The sequence below is a fragment of the Ictalurus furcatus genome, chromosome 15 (genome assembly GCF_023375685.1).
Source record: "Ictalurus furcatus strain D&B chromosome 15, Billie_1.0, whole genome shotgun sequence".
Classification (NCBI taxonomy): Eukaryota; Metazoa; Chordata; class Actinopteri; order Siluriformes; family Ictaluridae; genus Ictalurus; species Ictalurus furcatus.
Window position 1 is genome coordinate 22,214,829 of NC_071269.1, and position 24,330 is coordinate 22,239,158.

Consider the following 24,330-nt stretch of genomic DNA (forward strand, 5'->3'; position numbering starts at 1 on the left):
CAGATCGATTATATTTTGTGCCGGCTTGATTTAACACCAAAGTATTCATTTATGTAGATTCAAAGAAAAATAAAACATGTACGATGAAAGATTAAAGTATTTCTTGGGACATTTGTCCACACCCATACCAAAGCCCCCAAACCCAGCCCCCAAACACCCCCACACACAGCAAATCAACCTTTATCTTACAAACACACAAACACCTGACTCTGCAGGCACAGCCACAAGGCCAGGAAGTGGTGTGGGGGGTAGAGATAATTCCTTCACCTGCTTGTGCGCACACACACACACACACACACACACACACACACACACACACACAGTCAGCCACACCTACAGAATATCTATCCTCCAAAACACACAATAATGATTGTATTCTTACACACAAAACATTGCCACTAGCATTTTTATTTATGCTACAGTACTTATCACACATTTACAAAACTACAACTACATGTAGTTACACTACATGACAGAATGAATATGTTCTGTACTACAGAACTGTTAGGGTGCTTTCACACTTGTACTGTCTTCTCAGAAAAAGTACTGGTCAGGGGCTTTATGTTCAGATATACACTACCGGTCAAAAGTCTGGACACGACCAAAATGTTTCCCCATGACCTTAAAAACCTTTTGATCTGAAGGTGTAGGATTAAAAATGTTCGAAATCGGTGTCTTTCTTTAGAAAAAAGTACATTTTATTTACAAAAAAATGTTATTTTAAACGTAGGAACTCTTTACACTTTAAAAATCATCTCGGGGAAATTCCTCAAGAAATCGGTCGAGAAAATGCCAAGAATACTTTTCTGGAAATTCTAGGCGAAAAGGGCGCCGACTTTGAAGATGCGAAAATATTCAATTATTTTGGATTTTTTTTTCCATCACAACATAATTCCCATCGTTCCATTTGTGTTACTCCAGAGTTTTGATGACTTTATTATTATTCTAAAATGTGGAAAAAAATAAAAATAAAGAATGAGTGTGTCTAAACTTTTGTAGTGTAAGAGAATTAAAACGCTCACACTTACCATAACACTCTTACCGGTCATAGCTACTATTAGATGAACTAATTAACTAATCTAACTTGCGATCTAGATCACATTTATTGCTCTGAGTAATAGCGATTGGTTTAACTCTGGCGATGATGTGGTTGCCTGCACACCAGGGAACGTCCCAACAAAAATAGACTAGCCCTTATTCCTCTATGTCGCAATACCGGAATATTGGCAATGAAATATTTTCCTTCCTCGCAATATTTACTCACTAAAGCCTATTTGTTCACCATGCTTGTTTTTGTCAACTGCTAACTCGGGACCTGATCGGTAAGTAAGGTAAATTAAATAAATAAATTTTAAAAAGCGGCGCAACAGAAACGCGCATATCATTAGTTCACAAGTATAAATCCCGATGATGGCCGGGAGTTTAAACCGAGTGCTCTGGTTGACTGAGTGAGACGGAGGACATGCTGTATTGTATCTCCCCTGTCAATCACAGCGACACTAGCCAATCGTGGAGGTCTGAGAGCTCATGTCTACGGAAGGGGGCGGATAACGCTTTCCTCAGAGCATGTTATTCTGCCCTGTGATGCAGCATGAGCAACATGCACATTCGCCATGGGGGGGGGGGGGGGGGGACCTCAGGGCTTTTTTGGAAAAGCTGAACTTCTGTCGACCAAGAAAACCCCCCAAAACATCAGCAGCAGTGCAACTGAGATAAAACGCCAAGCGTGAAGGCAGCACTACAGGGTCAGATCAATAATAGGATCTAGAAAACACCTATACATTGGGGGGGGGGGGGGGGGGGATCAAATCCCTTACTAAACAAGGACAAACGCTTTGCAAAGGCTTTGCTGTGGTGCACACTACCCCCAGGACACCTTCAGTGCCAAACAAGGTCAACCTTTCTACGTGATCATTTTCATAAGAATAGCCTTAAGGTTGTGATGACAAAAGAAGCAAATTTTCCCTCGTTGCCCCTGGAGGACTCTTACACACACCCATGCCCACGCCCAGCAGGATATGTAAATGCACTCTTCCTAGGAAAACGGATCCAAACCTGAACACCAAACACCAGTGAGGGCTCAAACTACACTAATCTTTCATTACTTTTCACCTGTGACTAGTGTCACTGAAACAATACAGGAGGAGGAGGAGGAGGAGAGGCGGGCCAGACAGAGCTCAGTAAACATTAAAAAAATAAAAAGATTAAATGAATAAAGGGGAATAAAATGGAAAGTAAAGAAAATCCGAGATCTTTATTCATTTTTCAATGCAATGTCTTCAGTACTAAACCCAGTATCGTTTAAAAAATTTTTTTAAAAAACGAGAAAAAAAAAAAGAACTTTTAGAGAGTAAATATTTTAATTAAAAGTATTCATACCTATAAATGTAAAGCATGAAGACTATGTAAAGAGTGCAAAACCTCAACTCACTCACTGTGCTCATTAAATTAAAAACGGTTTAAGATTAGGACATGCTGAAATCCATGTTAACTAACTTTATGCTTTTTCTTGTTCTACAGCCCTCTCCGAAACTTACAATTTATATATTTTAAAAAAAATTTTGCTGTAGACTGAAGACATTTAGGTTTGAGATGAAAAGATGAATATGAGAAGAGAGTTTAGAATTTCAGCTTTAATTTCCTGGTATTTATATGTAGACAAATACAATTTGTATCAATTTGTAGGCAAGCAAAAAGACTGGAACATGTGACCGGGTGTTTCTTGTTACCCAGGTGTGTCCTGTTAGATTGTTTCAACAGTAAATAGCTCTGAACAAATACTCTAGGTTGTAGCCTTCAGTTTTTAAAAAGGGTAAAGCAAGATATAGATCAGAGAGCTGATTATGGGAGATAAGGAAGCCACTTTGAAGCTGGGAAAAGAGGGAAAATCAAAATCAGAGGCACTTCACAAACACTGGGCATGGCCAATATGACAATTTGGAATGTCCTGAAAAAGATGGAAACCACTGGTGTACTGAACAACAGACACCGAATGGGTCGGCCAAGGAAATCAACAGCTGATGACAAACATCGTGAGAGCTTTGAAGAAAAACCAAAAAACAACAGACAGCGACATCACCAACAACCTCCACAGGGCAGGGCTGAAGGTCTCACAATCCACCGTTCGAAGAATGACTTTGAGAGCAGAAATATAGAGGCCATACCACAAGATGCAAACCACTCACCAGCAGTAAGAATCGGAAAGACAGTTTGGAATTCGCAAAGAAATACAGAGATGAGGCACAAAAGTTCTGTTCCTATACTTGTGCTTGCCTAAAAATTGGGTGGTCTGATACAAAAGGTTTCTATGAATGTTTTCTGTTGTTTAACACATCTAGATATAAATAAAAACATCATCAACAACCTCCACAGGGCAGGGGTGAAGGTCTCACAATCCACCGTTCGAAGAATGACTTTGAGAGCAGAAATACAGAGGCCATACCACAAGATGCAAACCACCATATTGGAATTCGTAAAGAAATACAGAGATGAACCACAAATGTTCTGGAACCAAGATTATCCTCTACCAAAGTGATAGAAAGGCCAAAGTGTGGAGAAAGAAAGGATCTGCTCATGACCCAAAACATACAAGCTCGTCTGTGAAACATGGTGGAGGTAGTGTCATGGCTTGGACTTGCATGGCTGCTTCTGGAACATTCTCACTGATCCGTATTGATGATGGAACTCATGATGGTAGCAGCAGAATGAATTCAGAAGTGTACAGGAACATTTTATCTGACAATTTACGGAGAAATGCATCCCAATTAATCTGGAGGAACTTCATCACGCAGCAAGACAACGATCCAAAACACACTGCCAACTCAGCATAGGACTTCATCAGGGGGGAAAAGTGGAAGGTTTTAGACTGGCCAAGTCAATCACCAGAACTTAACCCAATTGAGCAGCATTTCACCTCCTGAAGAGGAGACTGAAGTGAGAATCCCCGTGAAACAAACAACAAACTGAAAGAGGTCGCGGAAAAAAGAATCACAAAAGAAGAAACCAACAATTTGGTGACGTCAGTAAGTCTCAGGCTTGATGCCGTTATTACAAGTGAAGGAAATGCAACCAAATATTAAGTGTTGTTATTCACTTATGTTCCTATACTTTTGCTCACCTAAAAATTGGGTAGTCCGATACAAAAGGTGCTGTTTTTTGTTGACGATTTACATCTACATCTAGACGTAAATACCAAGGAAAACAAGGGGGGGGGGGGGAACACACAAGCGAGGATACTTTTATAGGAAAATAATCACAAACAGGGTGATTGCGGCAAAAATATCGATCACAATTCTCCAAGGCTTTTTCTCCAAATAGGCGCCACAAAAGCGCATCATTTTTCTACCTCGCCAATTCGTTCTTATGAAAAAAAAAAAATATGATAAAAAAAAAAATTCTCTAGTCTGTCTCACACTTTTAAAGTTTATATTATTAACCCTTGGATGTGCCTCACGATCTACAGGTTCGCTCACAAACCACCAGCAATACAGTAGCGTTACATTTAAAATGACTTATAATTAATAAAATTTTAGTATTATTTAACAATTTATAAAATATTTGGTTTATTTTTTGCATTAAAAAAAAAACCATTTAAAAAAGAAACATTAAGAGGGAAAAAAAGGTAAAAAAAAAAAAATTAAAACTTTATAACATTTTACAATTTAAAAAAATTAAGCAAACTTTTAATAAATCGCACCATCTGCTTAAAGTCAGCTAGTAATATTTATAGTACTAAGTAATAATTTTCATGTAAAAATCTAATAAAAAAAAAAAAAACATCCCAATCCCACATCCAGAAGTGTTTTATTCCTCTTCAATGCGAACAATTAACAACTACAGAATGATGCTATAACTCTTATCCATTAATAGATACGTTCACTGTTGTGCGACATACAGTACCTGAAACAAATGACGTCATTTCAGCTGTATGTCAGTCCCTCCAGGAGTTCATGATTCTGCAATCGCAGAAATTAACGCCAAAATATATATATACAAATAAATAAATAAACAAACAAACGTCAAGCAAACTCTGCATTATTCACAGGAGCTTGCAATTTTAAAATTACCGCACATTTTCTGCACATCACGTGATGTCATCACAACGCACACTCAGCCAAAGCCCTCTTTGATTCGCGTGTGTCGAACGAGAGTACGTCTCGATTACCGACAAACATCCCTGCGAAAGACCAATTTTCAAAAAAAATCAAAAATAAAAATCCCGTGTCAGAAACCTGGAGACGTCCCGCCTTCCAAAAACGTTAAATAACCATCTTCTACCAAACAACTTGGCTACACGTACGAGTTCCTGTGCCGGGTGTTACTATAGAAACGATATATTAGATAGAACGTATTCAGATATTAGAACAAGCGCGTTAATATAAACCATCAACATCTGACCAATCGGAATAGATCACTCGACGACGCTGTGGTGTAATATCGTGTTAATAAAAGTCCCGTATATTACATGTATAAAAGATGCAGCGAGAATCGCTTTATATGATCGTCTCGTTATTCTGACATCACACGGTTGTCAGGTCTCGAGCACGCATTCCAGCTGCTCAGGAACCGGTTTAGGATCGTGAAACGTGTAGGATCCAGCTGGGGGAGCTGTTGCAACACAAGTCCCGTGCCAAAAGGGAGAAAAGAGGGGAACACACTCTTCTCTTTTAAACAAAAACAACATGCATCTGCCACAAGTTGGTGCAGTCTTGTTTTGTGTGTGAGTTCTGAGTGGGTGTACGATCTCTTCAGGATGACGGGGGGAATCCCTACAGCTCGGCTCACCATTCACATCTACCCTGTACACATCAACACGATTCAGCAGACACCGACCTGAAGGGTTGTAGTACACCGAAATGGCACGTCGCTGCTTTAAAGGTTTAATCACGTGTACCCGGGTAACAATTCTCCTCGCCTGTAAAGTGCAGGGTTATTGTTCGCTACACACCTCGCTGTGAATGCAAGTGTGCGAGAGAGAGAGAGAGAGAGAGTGTGTGTGTAGTGCAGGCAGGGAGAGAACCTAGAGACCAACAATATACAGATGAATATACCACCAGAGAAGAAAAAAAAAAAAAGCATTAATAACTGCAAGTGAGCTGAGTCGTGATGATCACTTGCGGTCTGAATAACAGGTCAATTCTGTCTCTCATTCTGTTTTTATGATTCTCTCTCTCGCTATGACCAATTTATAGAACTTTGCACTGTTTCAGAGCATGACATATCCGCATTTCAGCAGAACCCACAAAGTGCAAAAACCGAGGGAAATGCAGCAGCCGAAGGCCAGCTGTCACAGTCACTTTTTCCTGCGTAGGTGGAGAAAAAGACGACGACCAGAAAAAGAGGACTGGAAGAGAAGCCTAAGGTGGTCAGATGGCGTAAAGACAGTGTTCATACAGAAAGAGAGAGAGAGAGCGCAAAAGAGAGGGGGGGGGGAGACATATGCAGAGACATATGCAGATAGAGAGGGGGGGGGAGGGGCAGAGAGAGAGAGACAGATGCAGAGAGTCAGAGAGAGAGAATATGACAGACAGATGCAGAGAGAGAGAGGGGGGGAGGGGCAGAGAGAGAGAGACAGATGCAGAGAGGCAGAGAGAGAGAGAAGGGGAGAGACAGATGCAGAAAGAGAGAGAAGGGGAGAGAGAGAATGGGAGAGACAGATGTAGAGAGAGAGAGAGAGTGGGAGAGAGATGCAGAGAGAGAGAGAAGGGGAGAGAAAGATGCAGAGAGAGAGGCAGAGAGAGAGAGAGGCAGAGAGAGAGAGACAGAGAGAGAGAGAGAAAGAGAGAGGCAGAGAGAGAAGGGGAGAGAAAGATGCAGAGAAAGAGGCAGAGAGAGAGAGAGAAGGGGAGAGAAAGATGCAGAGAGAGGCAGAGAGAGAGAGAGAGACAGAGAGAGAGAGAAAGAGAGAGGCAGAGAGAGAGAGAAGGGGAGAGAAAGATGCAGAGAGAGAGGCAGAGAGAGAGGCAGAGAGAGAGAGAGAGAAGGGGAGAGAAAGATGCAGAGAGAGAGGCAGAGAGAGAGAGAAAGAGAGAGGCAGAGAGAGAGAGAAGGGGAGAGAAAGATGCAGAGAGAGAGGCAGAGAGAGAGAGAAAGAGAGAGGCAGAGAGATAGAGAAAGAGAGAGGCAGAGAGAGAGAGAAAGAGAGAGGCAGAGAGAGAGAGGCAGAGAGAGAGAGAGAAGGGGAGAGACATATGCAGAGAGAGAGAGAGAGAGAGAGAGAGAGAGAGAGAGAGAGAGAGAGAGAGAGGTTGTAGTGGTTTGACCCCCAGATCTACCACTACAAAGCCCTGCAATGCCAAGGGTTGAGCCGAGAGAAGAGTCTCGTCACCCGGCTGGTCCTGAAACTCTGTGCATTAACACACACTAACACGGTTCTACATCAGAACAGCCGGATACAAGAACAATCAGTCCAATCAGACCTCACCAAATTAAAACACATCACCCACTGGAACACACAAACATAATCACAAAGTAAAATGCAGTGCTATCTGGCCCGAAACCCACACTACACTGTATCCGAATACCTGAGCACAGTGACTGAACAACACAGAACCACGGCGACAAAGTACACACACACACACAGCCCTGCTTGTCTTCCGTTTTGTTTTTTTACATTTTTATACATTTTTCTTTTTTACACAATGTTTATTAATAACATTTCTACATTCCTGTAATTGGCAATACTGTGCATGTATACGGTCATGCCAATAAAGCTTGCTGAATTGAATTGAGAGAGAGAGAGAGAGAGAGAGGCAGAGAGAGAAGGGGAGAGAGGGAGGCAGAGAGAGAGAGAAGTGGAGAGAGGGAGGCAGAGAGAGAAAGGGAGAGAGGGAGGCAGAGAGAGAGAGAAGTGGAGAGAGGGAGGCAGAGAGAGAAAGGGAGAGAGGCATGCAGAGAGAGAGAGAAGTGGAGAGAGGGAGGCAGAGAGAGAAGGGGAGAGAGGGATGCAGAGAGGGATGCAGAGAGAGAGAGAAGTGGAGAGAGGGAGGCAGAGAGAGAAGGGGAGAGAGGGATGCAGAGAGGGATGCAGAGAGAGAGAAGTGGAGAGAGGGAGGCAGAGAGAGAAGGGGAGAGAGGGATGCAGAGAGAGAGAGAAGTGGAGAGAGGGAGGCAGAGAGAGAAGGGGAGAGAGGGATGCAGAGAGAGAGAGAAGGGGAGAGAGGGATGCAGAGAGAGAGAGAAGTGGAGAGACATGCAGAGAGAGAAGTGGAGAGACATGCAGAGAGAGAAGTGGAGCGACATGCAGAGAGAGAAGTGGAGCGAGGGATGCAGAGAGAGAGAGAGAAGTGGAGCGAGGGATGCAGAGAGAGAGAGAAGTGGAGAGACATGCAGAGAGAGAAGTGGAGCGACATGCAGAGAGAGAAGTGGAGCGAGGGATGCAGAGAGAGAGAGAGAAGTGGAGCGAGGGATGCAGAGAGAGAGAGAGAAGTGGAGCGAGGGATGCAGAGAGAGAGAGAAGTGGAGAGACATGCAGAGAGAGAAGTGGAGAGACATGCAGAGAGAGAAGTGGAGAGACATGCAGAGAGAGAAGTGGAGAGACATGCAGAGAGAGAAGTGGAGAGACATGCAGAGAGAGAGGCAAAAAGAGGGAGACAGAGAGAGAGACAGAGACGGGGGGGGGGGGGGTTTGGTTGGAGAATGATATTTACCCGAGTTGTTTGCGTATGTTTTAGTTTATTATGCTGCAGATGCGTGTGTACTCTTTTTGTATAACTTTTGGTTGAATCTACCTGCACTATTTGCTTTGGCAACAATGTGATTTATAACAATCATGTCAATAAAGCACTGTTGAAATGGAGCGAGAGAGAGAGAGAGTGAGAGCGAGAGAGAGAGAGTGAGAGCGAGAGAGCGAGGCCATCGCTGTGCTCAAAAGCAGTCTTTCCTGTTTTCACCCACGTTCGTCTCGGTACACAAAGTGTTAAAAAAAATGTCCTGCTCAGATCTCACCCACATCCTCACATTAATAATTCTGCAGAAGAACTAAGACACAGACGACTTTGCTTCCTTGACTGGTTTTGCTTTGATTCTGTACAGAATAAGAAGGTAAGTCAGGATGGCTGTGTACGTAACGTCTAGAGAGAGAGGAGGAGGAGAAGAAGGGGAAAAAATGAAGCCGGTTTCAGCAGTAAGAACTTTCAGTGTCACTCTAATTTCTGTTCAGATTTAGCAAACAACCTAGAAGTGTTTGAACAAGAAAGAAAAAAAAAGAGAAAGAGAGGAAGAAAGAAAGAGAGAGAGAGATTTTCACATGCTGGTCTCAGCCTCAGATGCTCCTCATGCTGCATCTTTTGTACACTTTTCTAGCCACAACCTTCAGAATCTCATTCTGGAGCCTCGTTCAGTGCACTGAAAAGGTTTCACGGAATTTTGTCGTTAAACGATATTAAAGAGTGGTGTGTAAAGCAGTTAGAAGTGCGTCAAGATAATCTTGTGTATTACTCGACGTGTTGCTGAAAATGGCCCGAGACGTCAGTCAAACTCCAGCTTTTATTTTTTTTTAGCCAGTTCTTGGACACATTCACTGAAGAAACAGAACAGTCTCTATAGCAAAGCTAGAGGTCTGGCTTGCGAGACTGATCACGACACTCGGGCGAGTCTCCACCCACCTCATGGCTCACTCGGGCGAGTCTCCACCCACCCCATGGCTAACTCCGGGGGTCTTACTCAAGTCTGTAGATGTCCGATAGCCTATGCAAGATGATCTCGATAGTCTCTATAGTCTTTTCAATAAAACGTTACACCACGGCACTGTCGAATTCCCCACTCTGATTAGTCAGGAGGTGTTGATTTATTTTCCTCCAACAGCAGCCTCGACAGTAGTTCTGGCTACAATGCAAAATCCACATCAGTCCACAGATGATGTAAGTTTTCTGTGAGGAGATTTTGTCTCCAGTGTCAGTGCAGTAAGTGTCAGACAGTAAGTTCTCCATCAGGGGACTTTCCATTTTCCGGTTTCTCAGTAGCACAAGTTTCATCTTATTTTTTCTTTTATTAACTTAAAAAGAAGGGGGGCGGGGGGTCTGGTGAGGAAACAAATATTTATGGACGCTATAGAGGACATATCCACCTGTGGACTATGAACCAAAAAACACTTTAGGACATGCTGCTATAGGAAAATAATCAACTTCAGGGTGGTAAGAGTAAGTCTGCTTCACACTGGCGATTATTTTCCTAGAACAGCAAGCCCTTTAGTGTTGTACTCCTTACTTACTCGGATAGTTTATTACATTGTTTATCTATTACTTTCTCCAGAAACACCATCTGAGGGAGGGAGGGAAAGAAAGAAAGAAAGAAAGAAAGACAGAAAAAAGAAAGAGACAGAAAGACAGACAGAAAGAAAGACAGAAAGAAAGAAAGACAAAGACAGAAAGAAAGACAGACAGAAAAACAGAACAAAAGACAGACAGAACGAAAGAAAGAGAACGAAAGAAAGAAAGAAAAACAGAAAGAAAGAGAGACAAAGACAGAACAAAAGAAAGAAAAGACAGAAAGAAAGAGACAGACAGACAGAAAGAAAAAGACTGCAGTTGGTAAGTTTTTAGTGCGAAATAGATAAAGCTCGTAAATCTAATCTTAAAAATAAAGCAAAATTTGGACACCAAACATATTAAACATATTTTGGCTGGCCAACAGCATATGAGGGGGCGCATCGTTGAGCCGTGGGCGTCCTTGACCCTGTCGCTGATTCAGCGCGTAACAGACAACCGCACAGTGACGCGGAGTCGGCGTCCGTTCCGTTCCGATTTTAATTATCAAACGAAACCAATAGAAATAACATATCTAAATAGCTTTAAACACAACAACTTCGAGACCTGACTGTTCACTCACTGCCTTATATTATATTATATTATATTATATTATATTATATTAATATTAATATATATATATATATATATACACACACACACACACATACATATATACATACATACATACATACATACATACATACATATACACCCCACCCCGTGACAGGTGCCACTGTAACGAGATGTTATTCATGTCCCCTCGTCCCTCGTTTTAACGTTCTGGCTGATTGGTGTACATCAAAAACGCCTTTTCAGATGTGGACGTTGATGTACACATTCATATGCGTTAAAAAGGTTTGTACTACAGGACATTTTATCAGTCAGGATATAAAACTGACTGAGGATCTTAAATGATTTCAATTCACTTACAAGAAAACTGAAATAACAATCTTTGTCGCATACAGAACCCTTAAACCCAGCTCCAAAAGCCCTGACGTAAAGGCATGACAATTCCCTTGCAAAACATTTCCTATCCTTCGATCCTCAAAGACTCAAAGGGAATTTTGTTTTTAAAAAATAAAATAAAATAAATTTGGTATATTTGCCAGAATTTGATGTTTTTACTAATCCTGTACTGAAAATCAGATAAAGACACTACACTGAGGTTGTGCTTGTATCCTGTGATGTGTGTGTGTGTAGGGAGGAGGACTTGAACATCTCCAGCTGTGGTTGGTCATGTACACCACAACAAAACCAAAACAAACAAGGTTGAAGTTACCCAGGATGCTCTGGGTGTGTTTACACCTCAATGTGGCCTGCAGGAGTGCACGCCGGTCTCGCATACACACACACGGTCACGGAATACGTGATAAACACCACAGAGCTTACACACCCATTAAAGTTAGCGCGTTAACACGCTTTGTGTTACTACAACCACACGCATACACGCGTGCATGCAGAGCGTCACACACCCCTGCACCCGCATCGACCCAACCCATGCAATCACACGTACGAATCTCTGCAAATGAATCTTTATTTCAGTACATACACAAACCTCAGGCCTACGCCCACATCAATCAAAACCAACCTCAACTGTACATCAGTGCTTTAAAAGAGGAGGTTAAAAACGAACAAGCTTAAGCATGGTATATTTATTAGGAATCATAATCATGATAATAATCTTAAATTGTCCTTAAAAAGAAAGAAGAAGAAAAAAAACTCAAATAGATGCGCAGAATTTCAGGTGTCTCCCAAACCCAAAAAGTATGCTCTCCATGTTTTCTCTCTTTCTGCCTCTGTGGTAAACCTGAAACGTTTCTGACATCAAAATACAGCACAGCAGCTGTGAGAGATTTTTTTTTTTTTTATAGTTGTTGTTTTCTATAAAGACGTTTTCTCTCTCCCTTTTCCACTTGAGTGCACCATTATTATAATCAACAGGTATTAAAATTCCACTTGAAAAAGAGTCTATATATTTAAAAAAAAAAAAAAAATGAATAAAATAGTAACAAAAGCTGGCGAAGACAAATTTAAAAACCTGTATCGATACCGATTTTTATTTATTTTTTTTAAAGAGAAAAAAAAAGCTGCTCAGTGAATGGATTAACCTGGTTCATTTCTGAGGTAAGACTATTTGATAAAGAATGACAGAGTGCTATTGGAAAAATGTTTAAAAGTTCATATGCCCCGTGGGGGGATCAGTCGAGCGGCCTTTGGGATTATTTAGTATGGCAGCTTGTTGTAGGTCGAAGTTTAAAATGGACAGTTATTAAGCTCTACTCTCTTGTAAATGCCTTCTTCTGGTTGGCTTTGACGACGTCATCAGGAGACGGCGTGTCGAAGGAGAACGGCACGATGTGATGGAGGGGTGGACCCTGCGCTCGTTCTTTCACTCCTGCTGTCTGTTTGCTGTACGGGAAAGCTTGATGCCCCGCCCTGCTGCACTGGCTCCTCCTCTTCCTCATCTGCACGCACATGGTGAGAGCAAATACGGACGGCTCTGCAAAAACCCCCGCTAGGTTTCGCTTCATCGAACGGTTCGAGCACGGTGAAGCGGGAGTGCGGCTGTAATCGCGAGGAGTAGAAGGCTCGGGTGACGTTTGTGATATGAGGACGCTTAAGTCGACGTTTTGTGGTTCGCGGGCGTGAGAGGATCGCTTAGCCTGCGCCGGTTTCTGTTTTTGGCGTTTGGGTGTTGCAGCTCGGTGTTGGGATATGAGCTCCGACAAAGACGGTGTGGAGGAAAATCCAGGAAGAGGAGCGTTAGGAGGAGGTTTGGGAAGAGGAAGCGTAGGAAGAGGCAGATTGTTGGGACCGAGGCTGCTGCGTTGCGTTTTAGGAGTGTTACCGTTACTCGGTGGATTCGCCGTGAGCGTGGATAGGTTTTGCAAGCCTGGCACTGAATTGAAAAGATCAGGGCTGTTGCTCTGATGCTCCTCAATCAGCTCAGCCAATGAGAGGCTTCCACTTTGACCACCGACCCCAGGACTTTTACTAACCCCTCCCACTTCCACTGGCTTACTAGCCTTCCAGGAGTTACTCAGACTCTGTAGTGGTACAGGCAATGATCCAGCCATCTTAGAGTCTTGTAGAGACAGACTACTCAGAGAGCAAGACAGAAGGCTGGAGCTGGGGCTTACAGAGGTGAGACTGCCCAGGCTGGGAAGAACACCGAGACCCCCAGAGAGGGAAATACCAGGTCCCAGCTGGAGACTCTGGCCAAGACTAGAGGAACCAAAGTTGGTAAGGGAGATATTTGGACCCTGAGCTGGACTTGCATGCTTGCGCTCGTGCTCAGCCATTAGTTGAGCCAGAGAGCTCGGTCCGGCAGCTACGCAACCAGTCCCTGAATTTGGAGTTAACGCGTCGTTCGCCAAACCACCCGCAGAAAACTGACTGCGGTCCTTGACGTCTTTTGGGTCGGTCGGGGCTAAAAGATCGCTAAGGCTGCATGAAAGCCCTGATCCAGACTGTGGCTGTGTGCGTGTCGACACGTGTGTTACACGTGTGACCCTATCAGTGTCGTGTGGTGCGGAAAGGGATAAGGCTCCTTACCTTACGAGGGCCAATTGAGAAGAGGAGGCGGAGGAGGAGCGGGAAGCGGAAGATGATGAGTGGCGAGGCACCACAAGCAGGCATACAACGGTTGAGATCAGACAAAGAGAGAAAAAGGCAATACGTTACTCACTTGGTGGCTAAAGCCAATATTGAGATCAATGTGCCATTTTATTTACTATAACTCTGGCCTTTTGATTTGAAGACAACTCTTATTGAACACTCGCACAAGAAAATGAGTATGGAGAACTACAAAGTAACCAGAAATACCCAGAAAGTGTCCTTAAGCCTACATGAAAACGGACTGCAGAAGATGAGGTGACATGACCAAGTCTTCAGCTGCTTTATTTTAACTCAATGTGAAGTGGTTAATCTGAATCTGGCAACACCAAAAAAAAATAAAAAATAAAAAAAATCAGGCAAGAAATATTTGCTTATTTGGTTTATCGGGCAGAGAGCTGAGCTGCTTTCCAGAAAAACAGAAACAGAGGTCTGAAAGGAAACAGAAACTACTCAGATCCACTGCATGGTGATATGTGATATGACAGCCTGTACAGGATCTCATGGAGGGTTTATTTTTTCTGATTGTTGTGACCAAAAATCCTTGATTTTGCGACGTCTGTTGGCAGACGAGACTTACTAGCTGTACTCATGTTCAACGCACGTGAGTCGAAGTGAATTCGACTAAATGCACATTGTGATGACGTCACTCGGCCCAAATCTGCGGAAAATCGGCCGTAATTTTCAAACATTGCAAGCTCCTCCGAACACTGAGGACTTTCCATACTTTTTTTTTTTTTTTTTTTTTTTTTTTTTAAAGTCAACCAGGAAGTGTAGAAATATTGATATTGTCCCATTTTACAGAATACCATGGAACATTTTTTTTTTCCTTCTAAAAACCAAGTCCTCTTCATTTGGATTAGCACTGAAGTGGACTGGTTGTACATGGGCCATTCTTTGGCCAACTAGAACTCATCACCACAACATGCGATTGGTTAAAGATCATGGATATGTTGCAGCAAACATGGCGGCAATTCGTGCAGGAATCACCCTGCGGCCAAACCAGCGAGCAACAAAGCGGCAGGTGACCATTTTCCAGGTACGCTTGGCAGGGGCAGCAATTTCAGTGACAGTGTAGCATGAAAAGGCAACAGTACCACAGATGTTGACAACTTCATGCACAATAGGAACGAGGCCGTGAAGCAACAAAGACAAACGACTGAGCAGCATGATTCCTCGGACCAACTGTAGGGTGCGCATGGTATGGCATTGTCACCCCCCCCCCCCAGTCCCCAGTCCCCCTCTCATAACTTTATGCTGTTTTTGACATACCTTAGAAGTCGGAATTATGGAAATAATTATGGAAATATATCCATTTGATTGAGGGAATAAACATTTCCATGCTTGTTGTTTGTTAGCATCAAGCTAGATACAATACGTGTATATACAGTAGAACTCATTTAAACAGTCCCTCCAGGATTTTGCGATCGCAGAGGTTAACAGCAAAAATAATTTTTTTTTTTTTTTTAAATCACAGAAGATTTTCCGCAGATTCGGGCCGAGACGCGTCATGTGACGTCATCACGACGTGCATTCAGTCAAAAGCCCTCTTCGATTCACGTGCGTCAAACATGAGCACGGTAGTAGTTTAACGCACGAAAGTAAATAAATAAATAAATAACTTGCAAATTGCACCATAAATTTTGAAAAACGCTGAAGCATTTCTGGCCGCAACAATCACGCAAAAAAAAAAACTCTGCGACATCCTGTACGGACTGATTAAAGGTAAAGACGTGCTACTTTGTTTTGTTTACTGTTGATGCTGTGAGCAGCCGTTCTGATTTGACGTCACTTGCTGAACTCGGTGTTCAGGAGACCGTCCCTAGTTCCAACCTTTATTACCTGTTGTTTTTTTTACACAAGTTATGTCCTTTAATCAAACGCATCTTATCCTGTCGTACACGACCTCTCGCTAAATGTAATGTGTATCGAGAGCATTAGGAAGAGAAATAAAGCTTGGAACCAAGTACCAGATCTCAGTGGGGTCTCGGGAGACATTCTGCAGCTAGCACGGTTAGCTAATCTGCGCTGCTAGACTGCTAATGACTTATACGAAGCCTGGCAAGTGACACAGGTCAAACGTCCATACCGTTTCAGCAGTAAACTTCATTTAAAATAGGTTTTAAGACAAATAAATTGCATACTTGGGTAAATCGTGGGCCATAGGCTATGTATTTTAGTTTGTTTTTAGTTCCCTTTCTCGTCATTGCTAGCATTAAAGTAGGGTAACGGCGCTCATATTGAACGCCTGTAATCTTGTTACCTTAGGGGAAAACTAAATTGGGGGTTGTTGTAGGACTAAATGTCCTAGATTGGCACTTATGTGGGTCCCCCCCCACACACACACACACACTTTTTATTATCAAAGCAGTAAAGATCATTTTTGGGCACGATGATCTAGAAAATCCCATTTAAGTCACTGTATATCATCAAGGTAACTGTAAGCTTCTAGCACTATAAGGTATGATTGAAACATTTGTCAGAGTTATGCAGGATTTCTGGTGAACTTGCATAACCTAGGTAACTTCACTTACTTCTCCTAGGAACACACACCTGTTAATCAGAATTTTGGTATTGAGTAAAAACACCTTATAGCTTATACGCTGTAAAGAATATATAAGCTATTCTACACCAAAAGATCTGAATTTAATATACTCTACAAAGTCCTCTACGATGTCACATCATTCATTCACACCACAGAGGAACAAGCAGTGCTGAAAGTTAATAGGTCTATCATCTTTTGGAAAGCCCCTGGAGTTCGGACGTGGTCCACTGAGAGTATCCCTGACTAGGGGTGTGTACCTTTCTGTGGTGGAGGTTGGGTTTTGGGTGCGGCTGTCTGCTTGCTGCTGCTTTCCGCAGATAGAATGGAGTCGAGAGCTCTGTGAGGATCGCAGTCGTACTTCAGAGCCGCCTCTCTCAGTGTGGGCTCAGGCACAGAGTCTCCCAGCACCGTCCTCATCTGGTCCAAACACGAGTACAGCTGACCTACACACACACACACACACACACACGTCATCTTGCGTAAATACAAGTACAACCCACCTGAAAGTCAAGGCAGAGAATTAAAACCTGGCTCAATTACTGTACAAGTCCACATTTCACACCCCATATACACAGAGCCATCACTAGAACACTTTCATCAACTCCACAGGAACATCTGCAACATTTCCCTTACAGGAGCCTCGCGCTGGTGTCGAACGATTACGACATCCTACACTGCAATTAGACTTCCCGTGAAGCAGGAGAGAATTTCTTCAGCGGGGAACATCCAGCAGAACTGCTCGAAGAAAACTCCCTCGACATACAGTACCGAGGAACACGGAAAGTAAAGATGGCTTCAAAAAAGGATGAAATCCAATCTTTCTATTTAAAAGAAAAACGCTACAACGTCCAGTAAACAGTAATAAACTAAACAAACTCAATATTTGGTGCTAAAACCATTGGCGCTTTGTTTTTTTTGTTTTTTCGTAAACAGTAGTCCCAGATACAATTTGTGCATTTGTTTTTATAAGGAAATGACCTGGAAGAGTTACTGAGCGTCTTGCAGAACCAGCCACGGTTCTTCTGGAGACTTTGACTGTCGCGCTCGCTTCTATTTTTGCAGCAACGACTTAATACGCTGCTTTCTTTACCAACACAAAAAAAATTCTCGGTTGGGAAAAGTAAATGTTTGGAAATCTAAAATGTTTTTGTACTGACTCGATAACGCAGAATTTGTAAAGAAAAATAAAATAAAATAAATATCTATAGTAAAATTTGTACAAAAAAAAAAAATCTAAAAGACTTTTGCATGGTACTGTACATTTCAGTGAAAAGATAAAGAAAGAATTTGATATTACTTTTATAAAATAATTGTATTTAGTGCGTTATTTTTCACAGGCGTTCCTTCGTTACCAAAATGACTAACAAAATAAATAACAAACTGACTGAACAGTCATTTAGATTCTTAGTTAATCAAAAGGCTTGTTTTTGCTGCGCTGTTTGTTTTCCAAAATTTGCGATGCGATTTGAGGAGGGCTTTTTTTTGGCGGAAAACTACTCGAATTGGCCTGAGCGCAACTGAATGAGAAAGTTTTGCACGGTATTTCACAGTGATGTTTGTTGGCAAACGAGACCTTTTAGCTGTACTCATGTTCGACGCACGTGAATCAGAGAGGGTTACGGCTGAACGCGCGTTGTGATGACGTCACATGACGCGTCTCGGCCCGAATCTGCAGTAATTTCGAGAAACTGCAAGCTCCACCGAATTTTTTTTTTTTGCGACTGCAAAAATCACTAAATCCTGCAGGGACTGATTTATAACTCGGGTCAGGTGTTATATATTAGGCATGGATCAAGACAGAAAATATGGGTACAAAATTCTGTCAGGAGTGGGTTTAGGTGGAATTGAACGGGGAACGAAGAAAAGAAAAAAAAAACCCTTTCAAAAGTGTTTTTCTGTTAGTCGTTGCCGTTTGGCTACACCTTGCGTGAGCGGGTCGAGCGTCTGCGTGATGGTGGGCGACGTCGGCATCTCTTCCTCTTCCTCGTGTTCTTCCTCCTCCAGTGGCTCTACCTGCCGTGTCTGCCGCGAGTCCCGCCGCGAGTAAATGAACTGAGCAGCTGTAGAAATCAAACACACACACACACATCAGGGGACATCTCCAGCTAGTGGTTGTTAGAACATTTACAATACGTGCTAAGATACAAGATGCACCGTATTCCAACTACGCAACAAACCAGACACGAATACGTTTTCGCTTGCTAACCCTAGGGTTGTGTGGTAAAGTTTAGGCACCCCACACACCTCGATTTTGTTCTGAATGTCCTGCATAACAACGTTTAGGATCATGGGTGTGTTATATTTCTCGATTATTTCACAGGCATTGCTCTTTTTAGTGTCTTCCTGGCACGACAAAATACCGACGTGGCTCAAACTTTATACGGAAAACAGATTAACCCAAATACACACGTTATGCATCAATATAATGCCTTCACTAAATCTTCTAAATGTTACCAACATTACAATGCACTGTATTGTGTTTATATATACTGATCACAACCAAGGCAGCTCGAGCGCTGAACGAGACAGACCCATAAATAAAATGCCTAGGTTTTACACCCAGATCATTAGGGTGGACGACAACGTAGCTTGTGACTGCGGTGCGTTTCGTGATCTGGGTTTACCTGAGCACGGGACTGAGGATCTGCACGGTGTATATAGTCACATAGCACTACAATATCACAATACCAACCCGTAGCAGGCGAGATGCAGTAGTCATCGTCCACCGATTGCCCGTAAATGTCGTCATCCTCAAAATCTGTAGGTTAAAATAATACACCAGAAAGGTACAGGTGTGAGATAGAGACAATGCCAGCATTTGAGTGAATGAACGGGCCCAACAGCCCAGTTTTTAAATAAAAACAAACTCATTTACAAACATGTATAGAGGCATAATCATTCATATTTGTAAGTGCAACAGTTTAAAGAGGACATTGAGCTTCTTTATTGTTTTATTTTAGCTTTCAGCACTTATCTGTGTTTCTCCAGATTCGTCCTCTCTGCCTCATCAACACTAACTATTACTGAACATTATCAACAAGTTAAGTATTATCTCTGGTTAGCTAACCAGGCTTGCTAGGTAAGTTAAAGCTGACTATAGGCAGTTCAGGCAGTCAAACCCATGATATTTGATTCCTACAATGATAACACACACAATAAGAGTCATTTCAATGCTGTTTTAAATCCTGACACGCGAGCACATCAATAAAGCCGGCCACCTGCTGCTTAGCTAGTTAGCAAAGTTAGCTAAGCTAGCTACACCAAACTAGCTAGTTAATAAGTCTAACTAAGCCCAAAAACAAACAAACAAACAGATTGACATTAATCACCTTCATCGTAATTATACCCTCGAACATTCCTGTGGCGGGACATTGTAATTTTATTTCAGCTGTTGTGTTGTTTTTTTTTTTTTTGTTTGTTTGTTTTTTCTGCTAAAAAGTTGAAGCATATGCGTCCATAGGAATAATACTGACGTAAGCACCTCACTGCAGCACAGCCGCCATGTTTTCTCTGAGCTCTGCGCATGCGCACTGCACTACGAGTCACTACCCAGGGCTTTCAAAGAAAAAGTCGCTTTAGCAGCCTGCATGAACACGTGACCTGGGCTTGGTTTGTTTGCAAAAAGCACAAATTTTGTGTTATAAATCATGATTAAAACGACATTTATTTAATTCTAGAAGTTTAAATCTAGAAATATTGTTATTTGGAATGGATGTGCATGACTCTAATTACACTATATACACAATTAATGCATAGTAAGTGTGGGCAAAAATATATATATCACTATATAGAACTTTTTTCTTTTTTTTTTGACTGATGTTTCCAAACTGTATTGTTGCAATGTGTTTACAATGGTAAACACATTGAATATAAAAAATATATATTTAAAATGATTTGTTGGTCACTTGTAGCTTTATAAAACTAACCCTGCTGGGGGGTGGGGGTGGGGGGGACAGTAGAAACCCTCATAGAAATTGTAATGGTTTTAATGGTTATAATGGGAATTGTATTGGTTTTAATGGAAACTGTAATGGTCCCTGTGGGTCTCTACTGGTAATTTCTTGCCTTCTATTGGCAGCTTGTTATGTCTAGTGGATACCATTATGGAACAATATTGGTAATGGTTTTAATGGTTAGATGATTGTTTGTAATGGTATTTGTAGTAGAAACCATTAGAATTTCTTTCATGGTTTCTATTGTTTTTGCGGGTTTTCTCAACAGGGAAGTTTGTATAAAAACAAAGCTCAATGATATGTCCTTAACAGAATTTAAGGACATTGATTTTGTAGACGTTCTGATGTACATTTATCCTTCATTCATTCATTCGTTCGTCTTCGGTAAGAGCTTTATCCTAGAACCCGAAGGAAACCCAAGCGGAGATGTGGAGAACATGCAAAACTCCACACAGACAGTAAACCTGGAGCTGTGAGGTGACTACTCACCGCTGTACTTTTATACCTTTATAACATGTAGGTATTTGATTGACACTTTAATCCAAAGCAACATACTGAGAGAAAATAACGTCCAAACAATTTAGGGGTGGCTCTCTGGCACTTCTGATCACTATCACAGAGCTAGTCTACTGATTGGAAAATTGCGTCACTGCTGCGGCATAAACAAGGCCCTTAACAAGGCCCTCAACTGGTCCAGATGTGTCCTACGTCTGCCCCCAACTTCCTTTCACCCTACTGGGACATACTGTACTGTACACACATGTATCAAGTACATATGTATAATCTTTAGCCCCAAGACAGTGATATCAAGGTGGAGGAAAATTCCCCATGTAAGAGTTATCTCCTAGTGTGAATTGATTGTCCCACAGCTGCTGCACCTTGCCTACTCCTGGAAACCACCTTATTCCCCCCACCCCTCACCACCACCACCACCACCACCACCAAGCTGCTCCTCTCACCCCCCTTCCTCTCCAGCAGGACATTTGAAACAAAAGATTAACAATGCTAATTCATTTATCAGTACTGATAACAAGTACTGATATCAGTACTGCATCATCTGCAGGATTCCATATGCTGTATACAAATACACACCCACACACACACACACACTCATTGAGATGGGTGACAAAGTAATTACTCATGTGGGAACCATTTACTGATTTATTTTGCAGTCACGAGTTGAGTCTAGTACACTTGTCACTGCAAATTAAAAAAAATTCATCAGATCACCTGTATCTGCTGATGAAACACTGCTATCCTGATGGGCGTGGTCTCTTCCAGGAGAACAGTGTACAAGGGCTCTCGGAACGTTTTAATGAGGATGAAAATGATGTAAATCATATGCTTTGGCCTTCACACTCACCAGCCCTCAACCAAATCGAACAACTATGGGACATTTTTTGTTGGAGTGCCGTGTTAGACAACACTCTCCAACAACCATCATCAAAACACTGCCTGATGGAATATCTTCTGGAAGAACGGCGTTTATCACTCCAGAGAATCGATGGGAAGGTGCATTGAAGCTGTTCTGGGGGTTCGTGGTGGTCAAATGCCTTACTAAGACAGTTACTAACACTTAATTGTGTACGTACAAGCCCTGAAAAAAGCACGACTCAAAGTTTCCAATAACTCTGGACTCCTAAATGCAACCGCACTATCCAGATGAATCAGAGTTATGTGTATGTGCGTGTGTGTGTGAGTGTGTGTGTGTGTGTGTGTGTGTGATTGATCTTCTCTAGCAGTCTGCAATCTTTTGCTGAAAGGTGTCATTCACATCTGTATGACATTTGACACTTGAGTGCAGGTCTAAATTTAACTTGGAACAAAAACAGACACCTGCAGTACACACACTCGAGTTTGAGGTGCACTTGCCTGGTTCTTTCTTAAACTGACCTAAATACACAGAGAGTGAGGAATGAACAAAACGATGAACGTGTGAGAGAGACAGAAAGAGAGCAAAAGAGAGAATATACAACATTTCCCCATGTAAATCAGACTGAGGATCAAAGCATAGATCGATAGATAGATAGGTAGACAAAAAAACATTATCGATTAGTGATTAGCACGGTTGCCTCGCACCTCTGGGGTTGGGGGTTCAAATCCACATCCCGTGTGCCTGGACTCTGTATGTTCTCCCCATGCTTCGGGGGTTTCCTCCGGGTACTCTGGTTTTCTCTCCGAGTCCAAAGACATGTGCTGTAGACTGATTGGCATTCCCAAATTCCCCGTAGTGTGTGAGTGTGTGTGCGCGATTGTGCCACCCTGTCCAGTAGGTCCCCCGTCTTGTGCCCCAAGTCCCCCTATGATAGACTCCAGGCTCCCCGCAACCCTGTATAGGATAAGCGGTAGAGAAAATGGATGGATGGATGGATGGACTTTATAGATATTAAACAAAATTGTCATATATTAAGTCAAAAATATATCACTACACTTAAAGATACTTCAACAATACACCAAATATATACTCTTTTTTAATGAGGTATGCTAATAAAGTCCGATCCAACATGTACTGTCACGTTCCTTTTAAATGAAACTTTCACGTTTTTTTTTTTTTAACAATTAACAAATGGAGTCGTTCAGTGTTATAGCGTTACCATTAAACTGCATCGTGATGTGACATAATTATATTGCTCTACTATATAGTCAAATATGGGTCACGATGGATCCGGCGTCTACCCCAGGAACACCCCAGGGTGTGAGGAAGGAATACACCCTGAATGGGATTCCCGTCCATCACAGGGCACCATTCACACACACGTTCAATATATATATATATGTGTGTGTGTGTGTGTGTGTGTGTATTCATATATATATATGAATTTGAAAGATTGCAATAAGTTGGTCTCAGAGTTCAGTTTTTAGAGAGGTTATGGTTGTGGTTGCATCTATGTGCGTGTGTGTGTGTGTGTGTGTGTGTTTACTTCCCTAAAACCTGCTATCTGCAGAGAAGTGACAGTAAGCATGTGCGTTCAGAGCAGAGAGAGAAAATGAGTTAGAATTAACTTCACACCTCATAGTGTGTTTGTGAGTGTGTGTGTGTGCGTGCACGTACATGTGTATGTGTGTCACTACTCACACTGGTCTCCATGGTATCCCCTACGCAATGTGGACAGGCCTTTCCGAGTGACAGACTTTACTATAACGGAAACATGTAATAGTGAAATCCTTTATCTCACACTATCAGTCTAATCAAAATTGCTAACTCACTCACAATTGTTTTGTAGCAAGGATTTATAAAAATCCTTGTGAGCACAAGTGTTGCACATATATCAGTATTTAATCTTGTCAATATATCCTTATTATAACACAACAGTAATTTGTCTTATGTAGTACTGCATAACACAAAACAAGTCAGATCGGTTTTATCATACACCTAAATGCAACACGCAACTTTTACTCATCTATATGCCTTCATTTACACACTGGAGGTGTTAAAGGAAACATACTCCCCCAAATATATTACATACAGTGTCCTCCGAAACTATTGGAACAGCAAGACCAAGTCAATTCTTTTTGCTGTAGACTGAAGACATTTGGGTTTGAGATCAAAAGATGAATATGAGAAGAGAGTTTAGAATTTCAGATTTTATTTCCTGGTCTTTCTATGTAGAGGTGTTAAACAACATAGAACATAGCACTTTTTTATTTCAGAACACCCAATTTGTGGGCGAGCAAAAATACTGGAACATGTGACTGACAGGTGTTTCTTGTTACCCAGGTGTGTCCTGTTAGAGTGATTTTTTAAAAACAATAAAAACCTCTACTCTTGGTTGTAGCTTTCAGTTTCACCTGTGAAGACTGTATTTGTTGCTAAAAAATAGTAAACAAGCATGAAGATCAGAGAGCTGTCTATGGGAGAAAAACAAGTCATTTTGAAGCTGGGAAAAGAGGGAAAATCAATCAGAGGCACTGCACAAACACTGGGCATGGCCAGTATGACAATTTGGAATGTCCTGAAAAAGATGGAAAC

At 42.0% G+C, this 24,330-nt stretch overlaps 1 protein-coding gene across 3 annotated transcripts in view; it reads right to left on the bottom strand.

The window, feature by feature from the left end:
* Nucleotides 1-19,912, bottom strand: part of hbs1l (HBS1-like translational GTPase) — a 46,424-nt gene extending 26,512 nt beyond the window's left edge. Inside the window, exons 1-5 of one of the 3 annotated variants that reach the window (XM_053644427.1) lie at nt 19,737-19,912; nt 19,100-19,165; nt 18,330-18,467; nt 16,665-16,850; nt 10,987-13,797 (exon numbers count right to left, since the gene is read on the bottom strand). In XM_053644427.1, coding sequence (XP_053500402.1) covers nt 12,524-13,797; nt 16,665-16,850; nt 18,330-18,467; nt 19,100-19,165; nt 19,737-19,779 — 1,707 coding nt within the window. In that variant the 5' untranslated portion in view covers nt 19,780-19,912 and the 3' untranslated portion in view covers nt 10,987-12,523. The other 2 variants (XM_053644426.1, XM_053644428.1) reach the window with 2 other exon arrangements.
* Nucleotides 19,913-24,330: the final 4,418 nt, after the last annotated feature.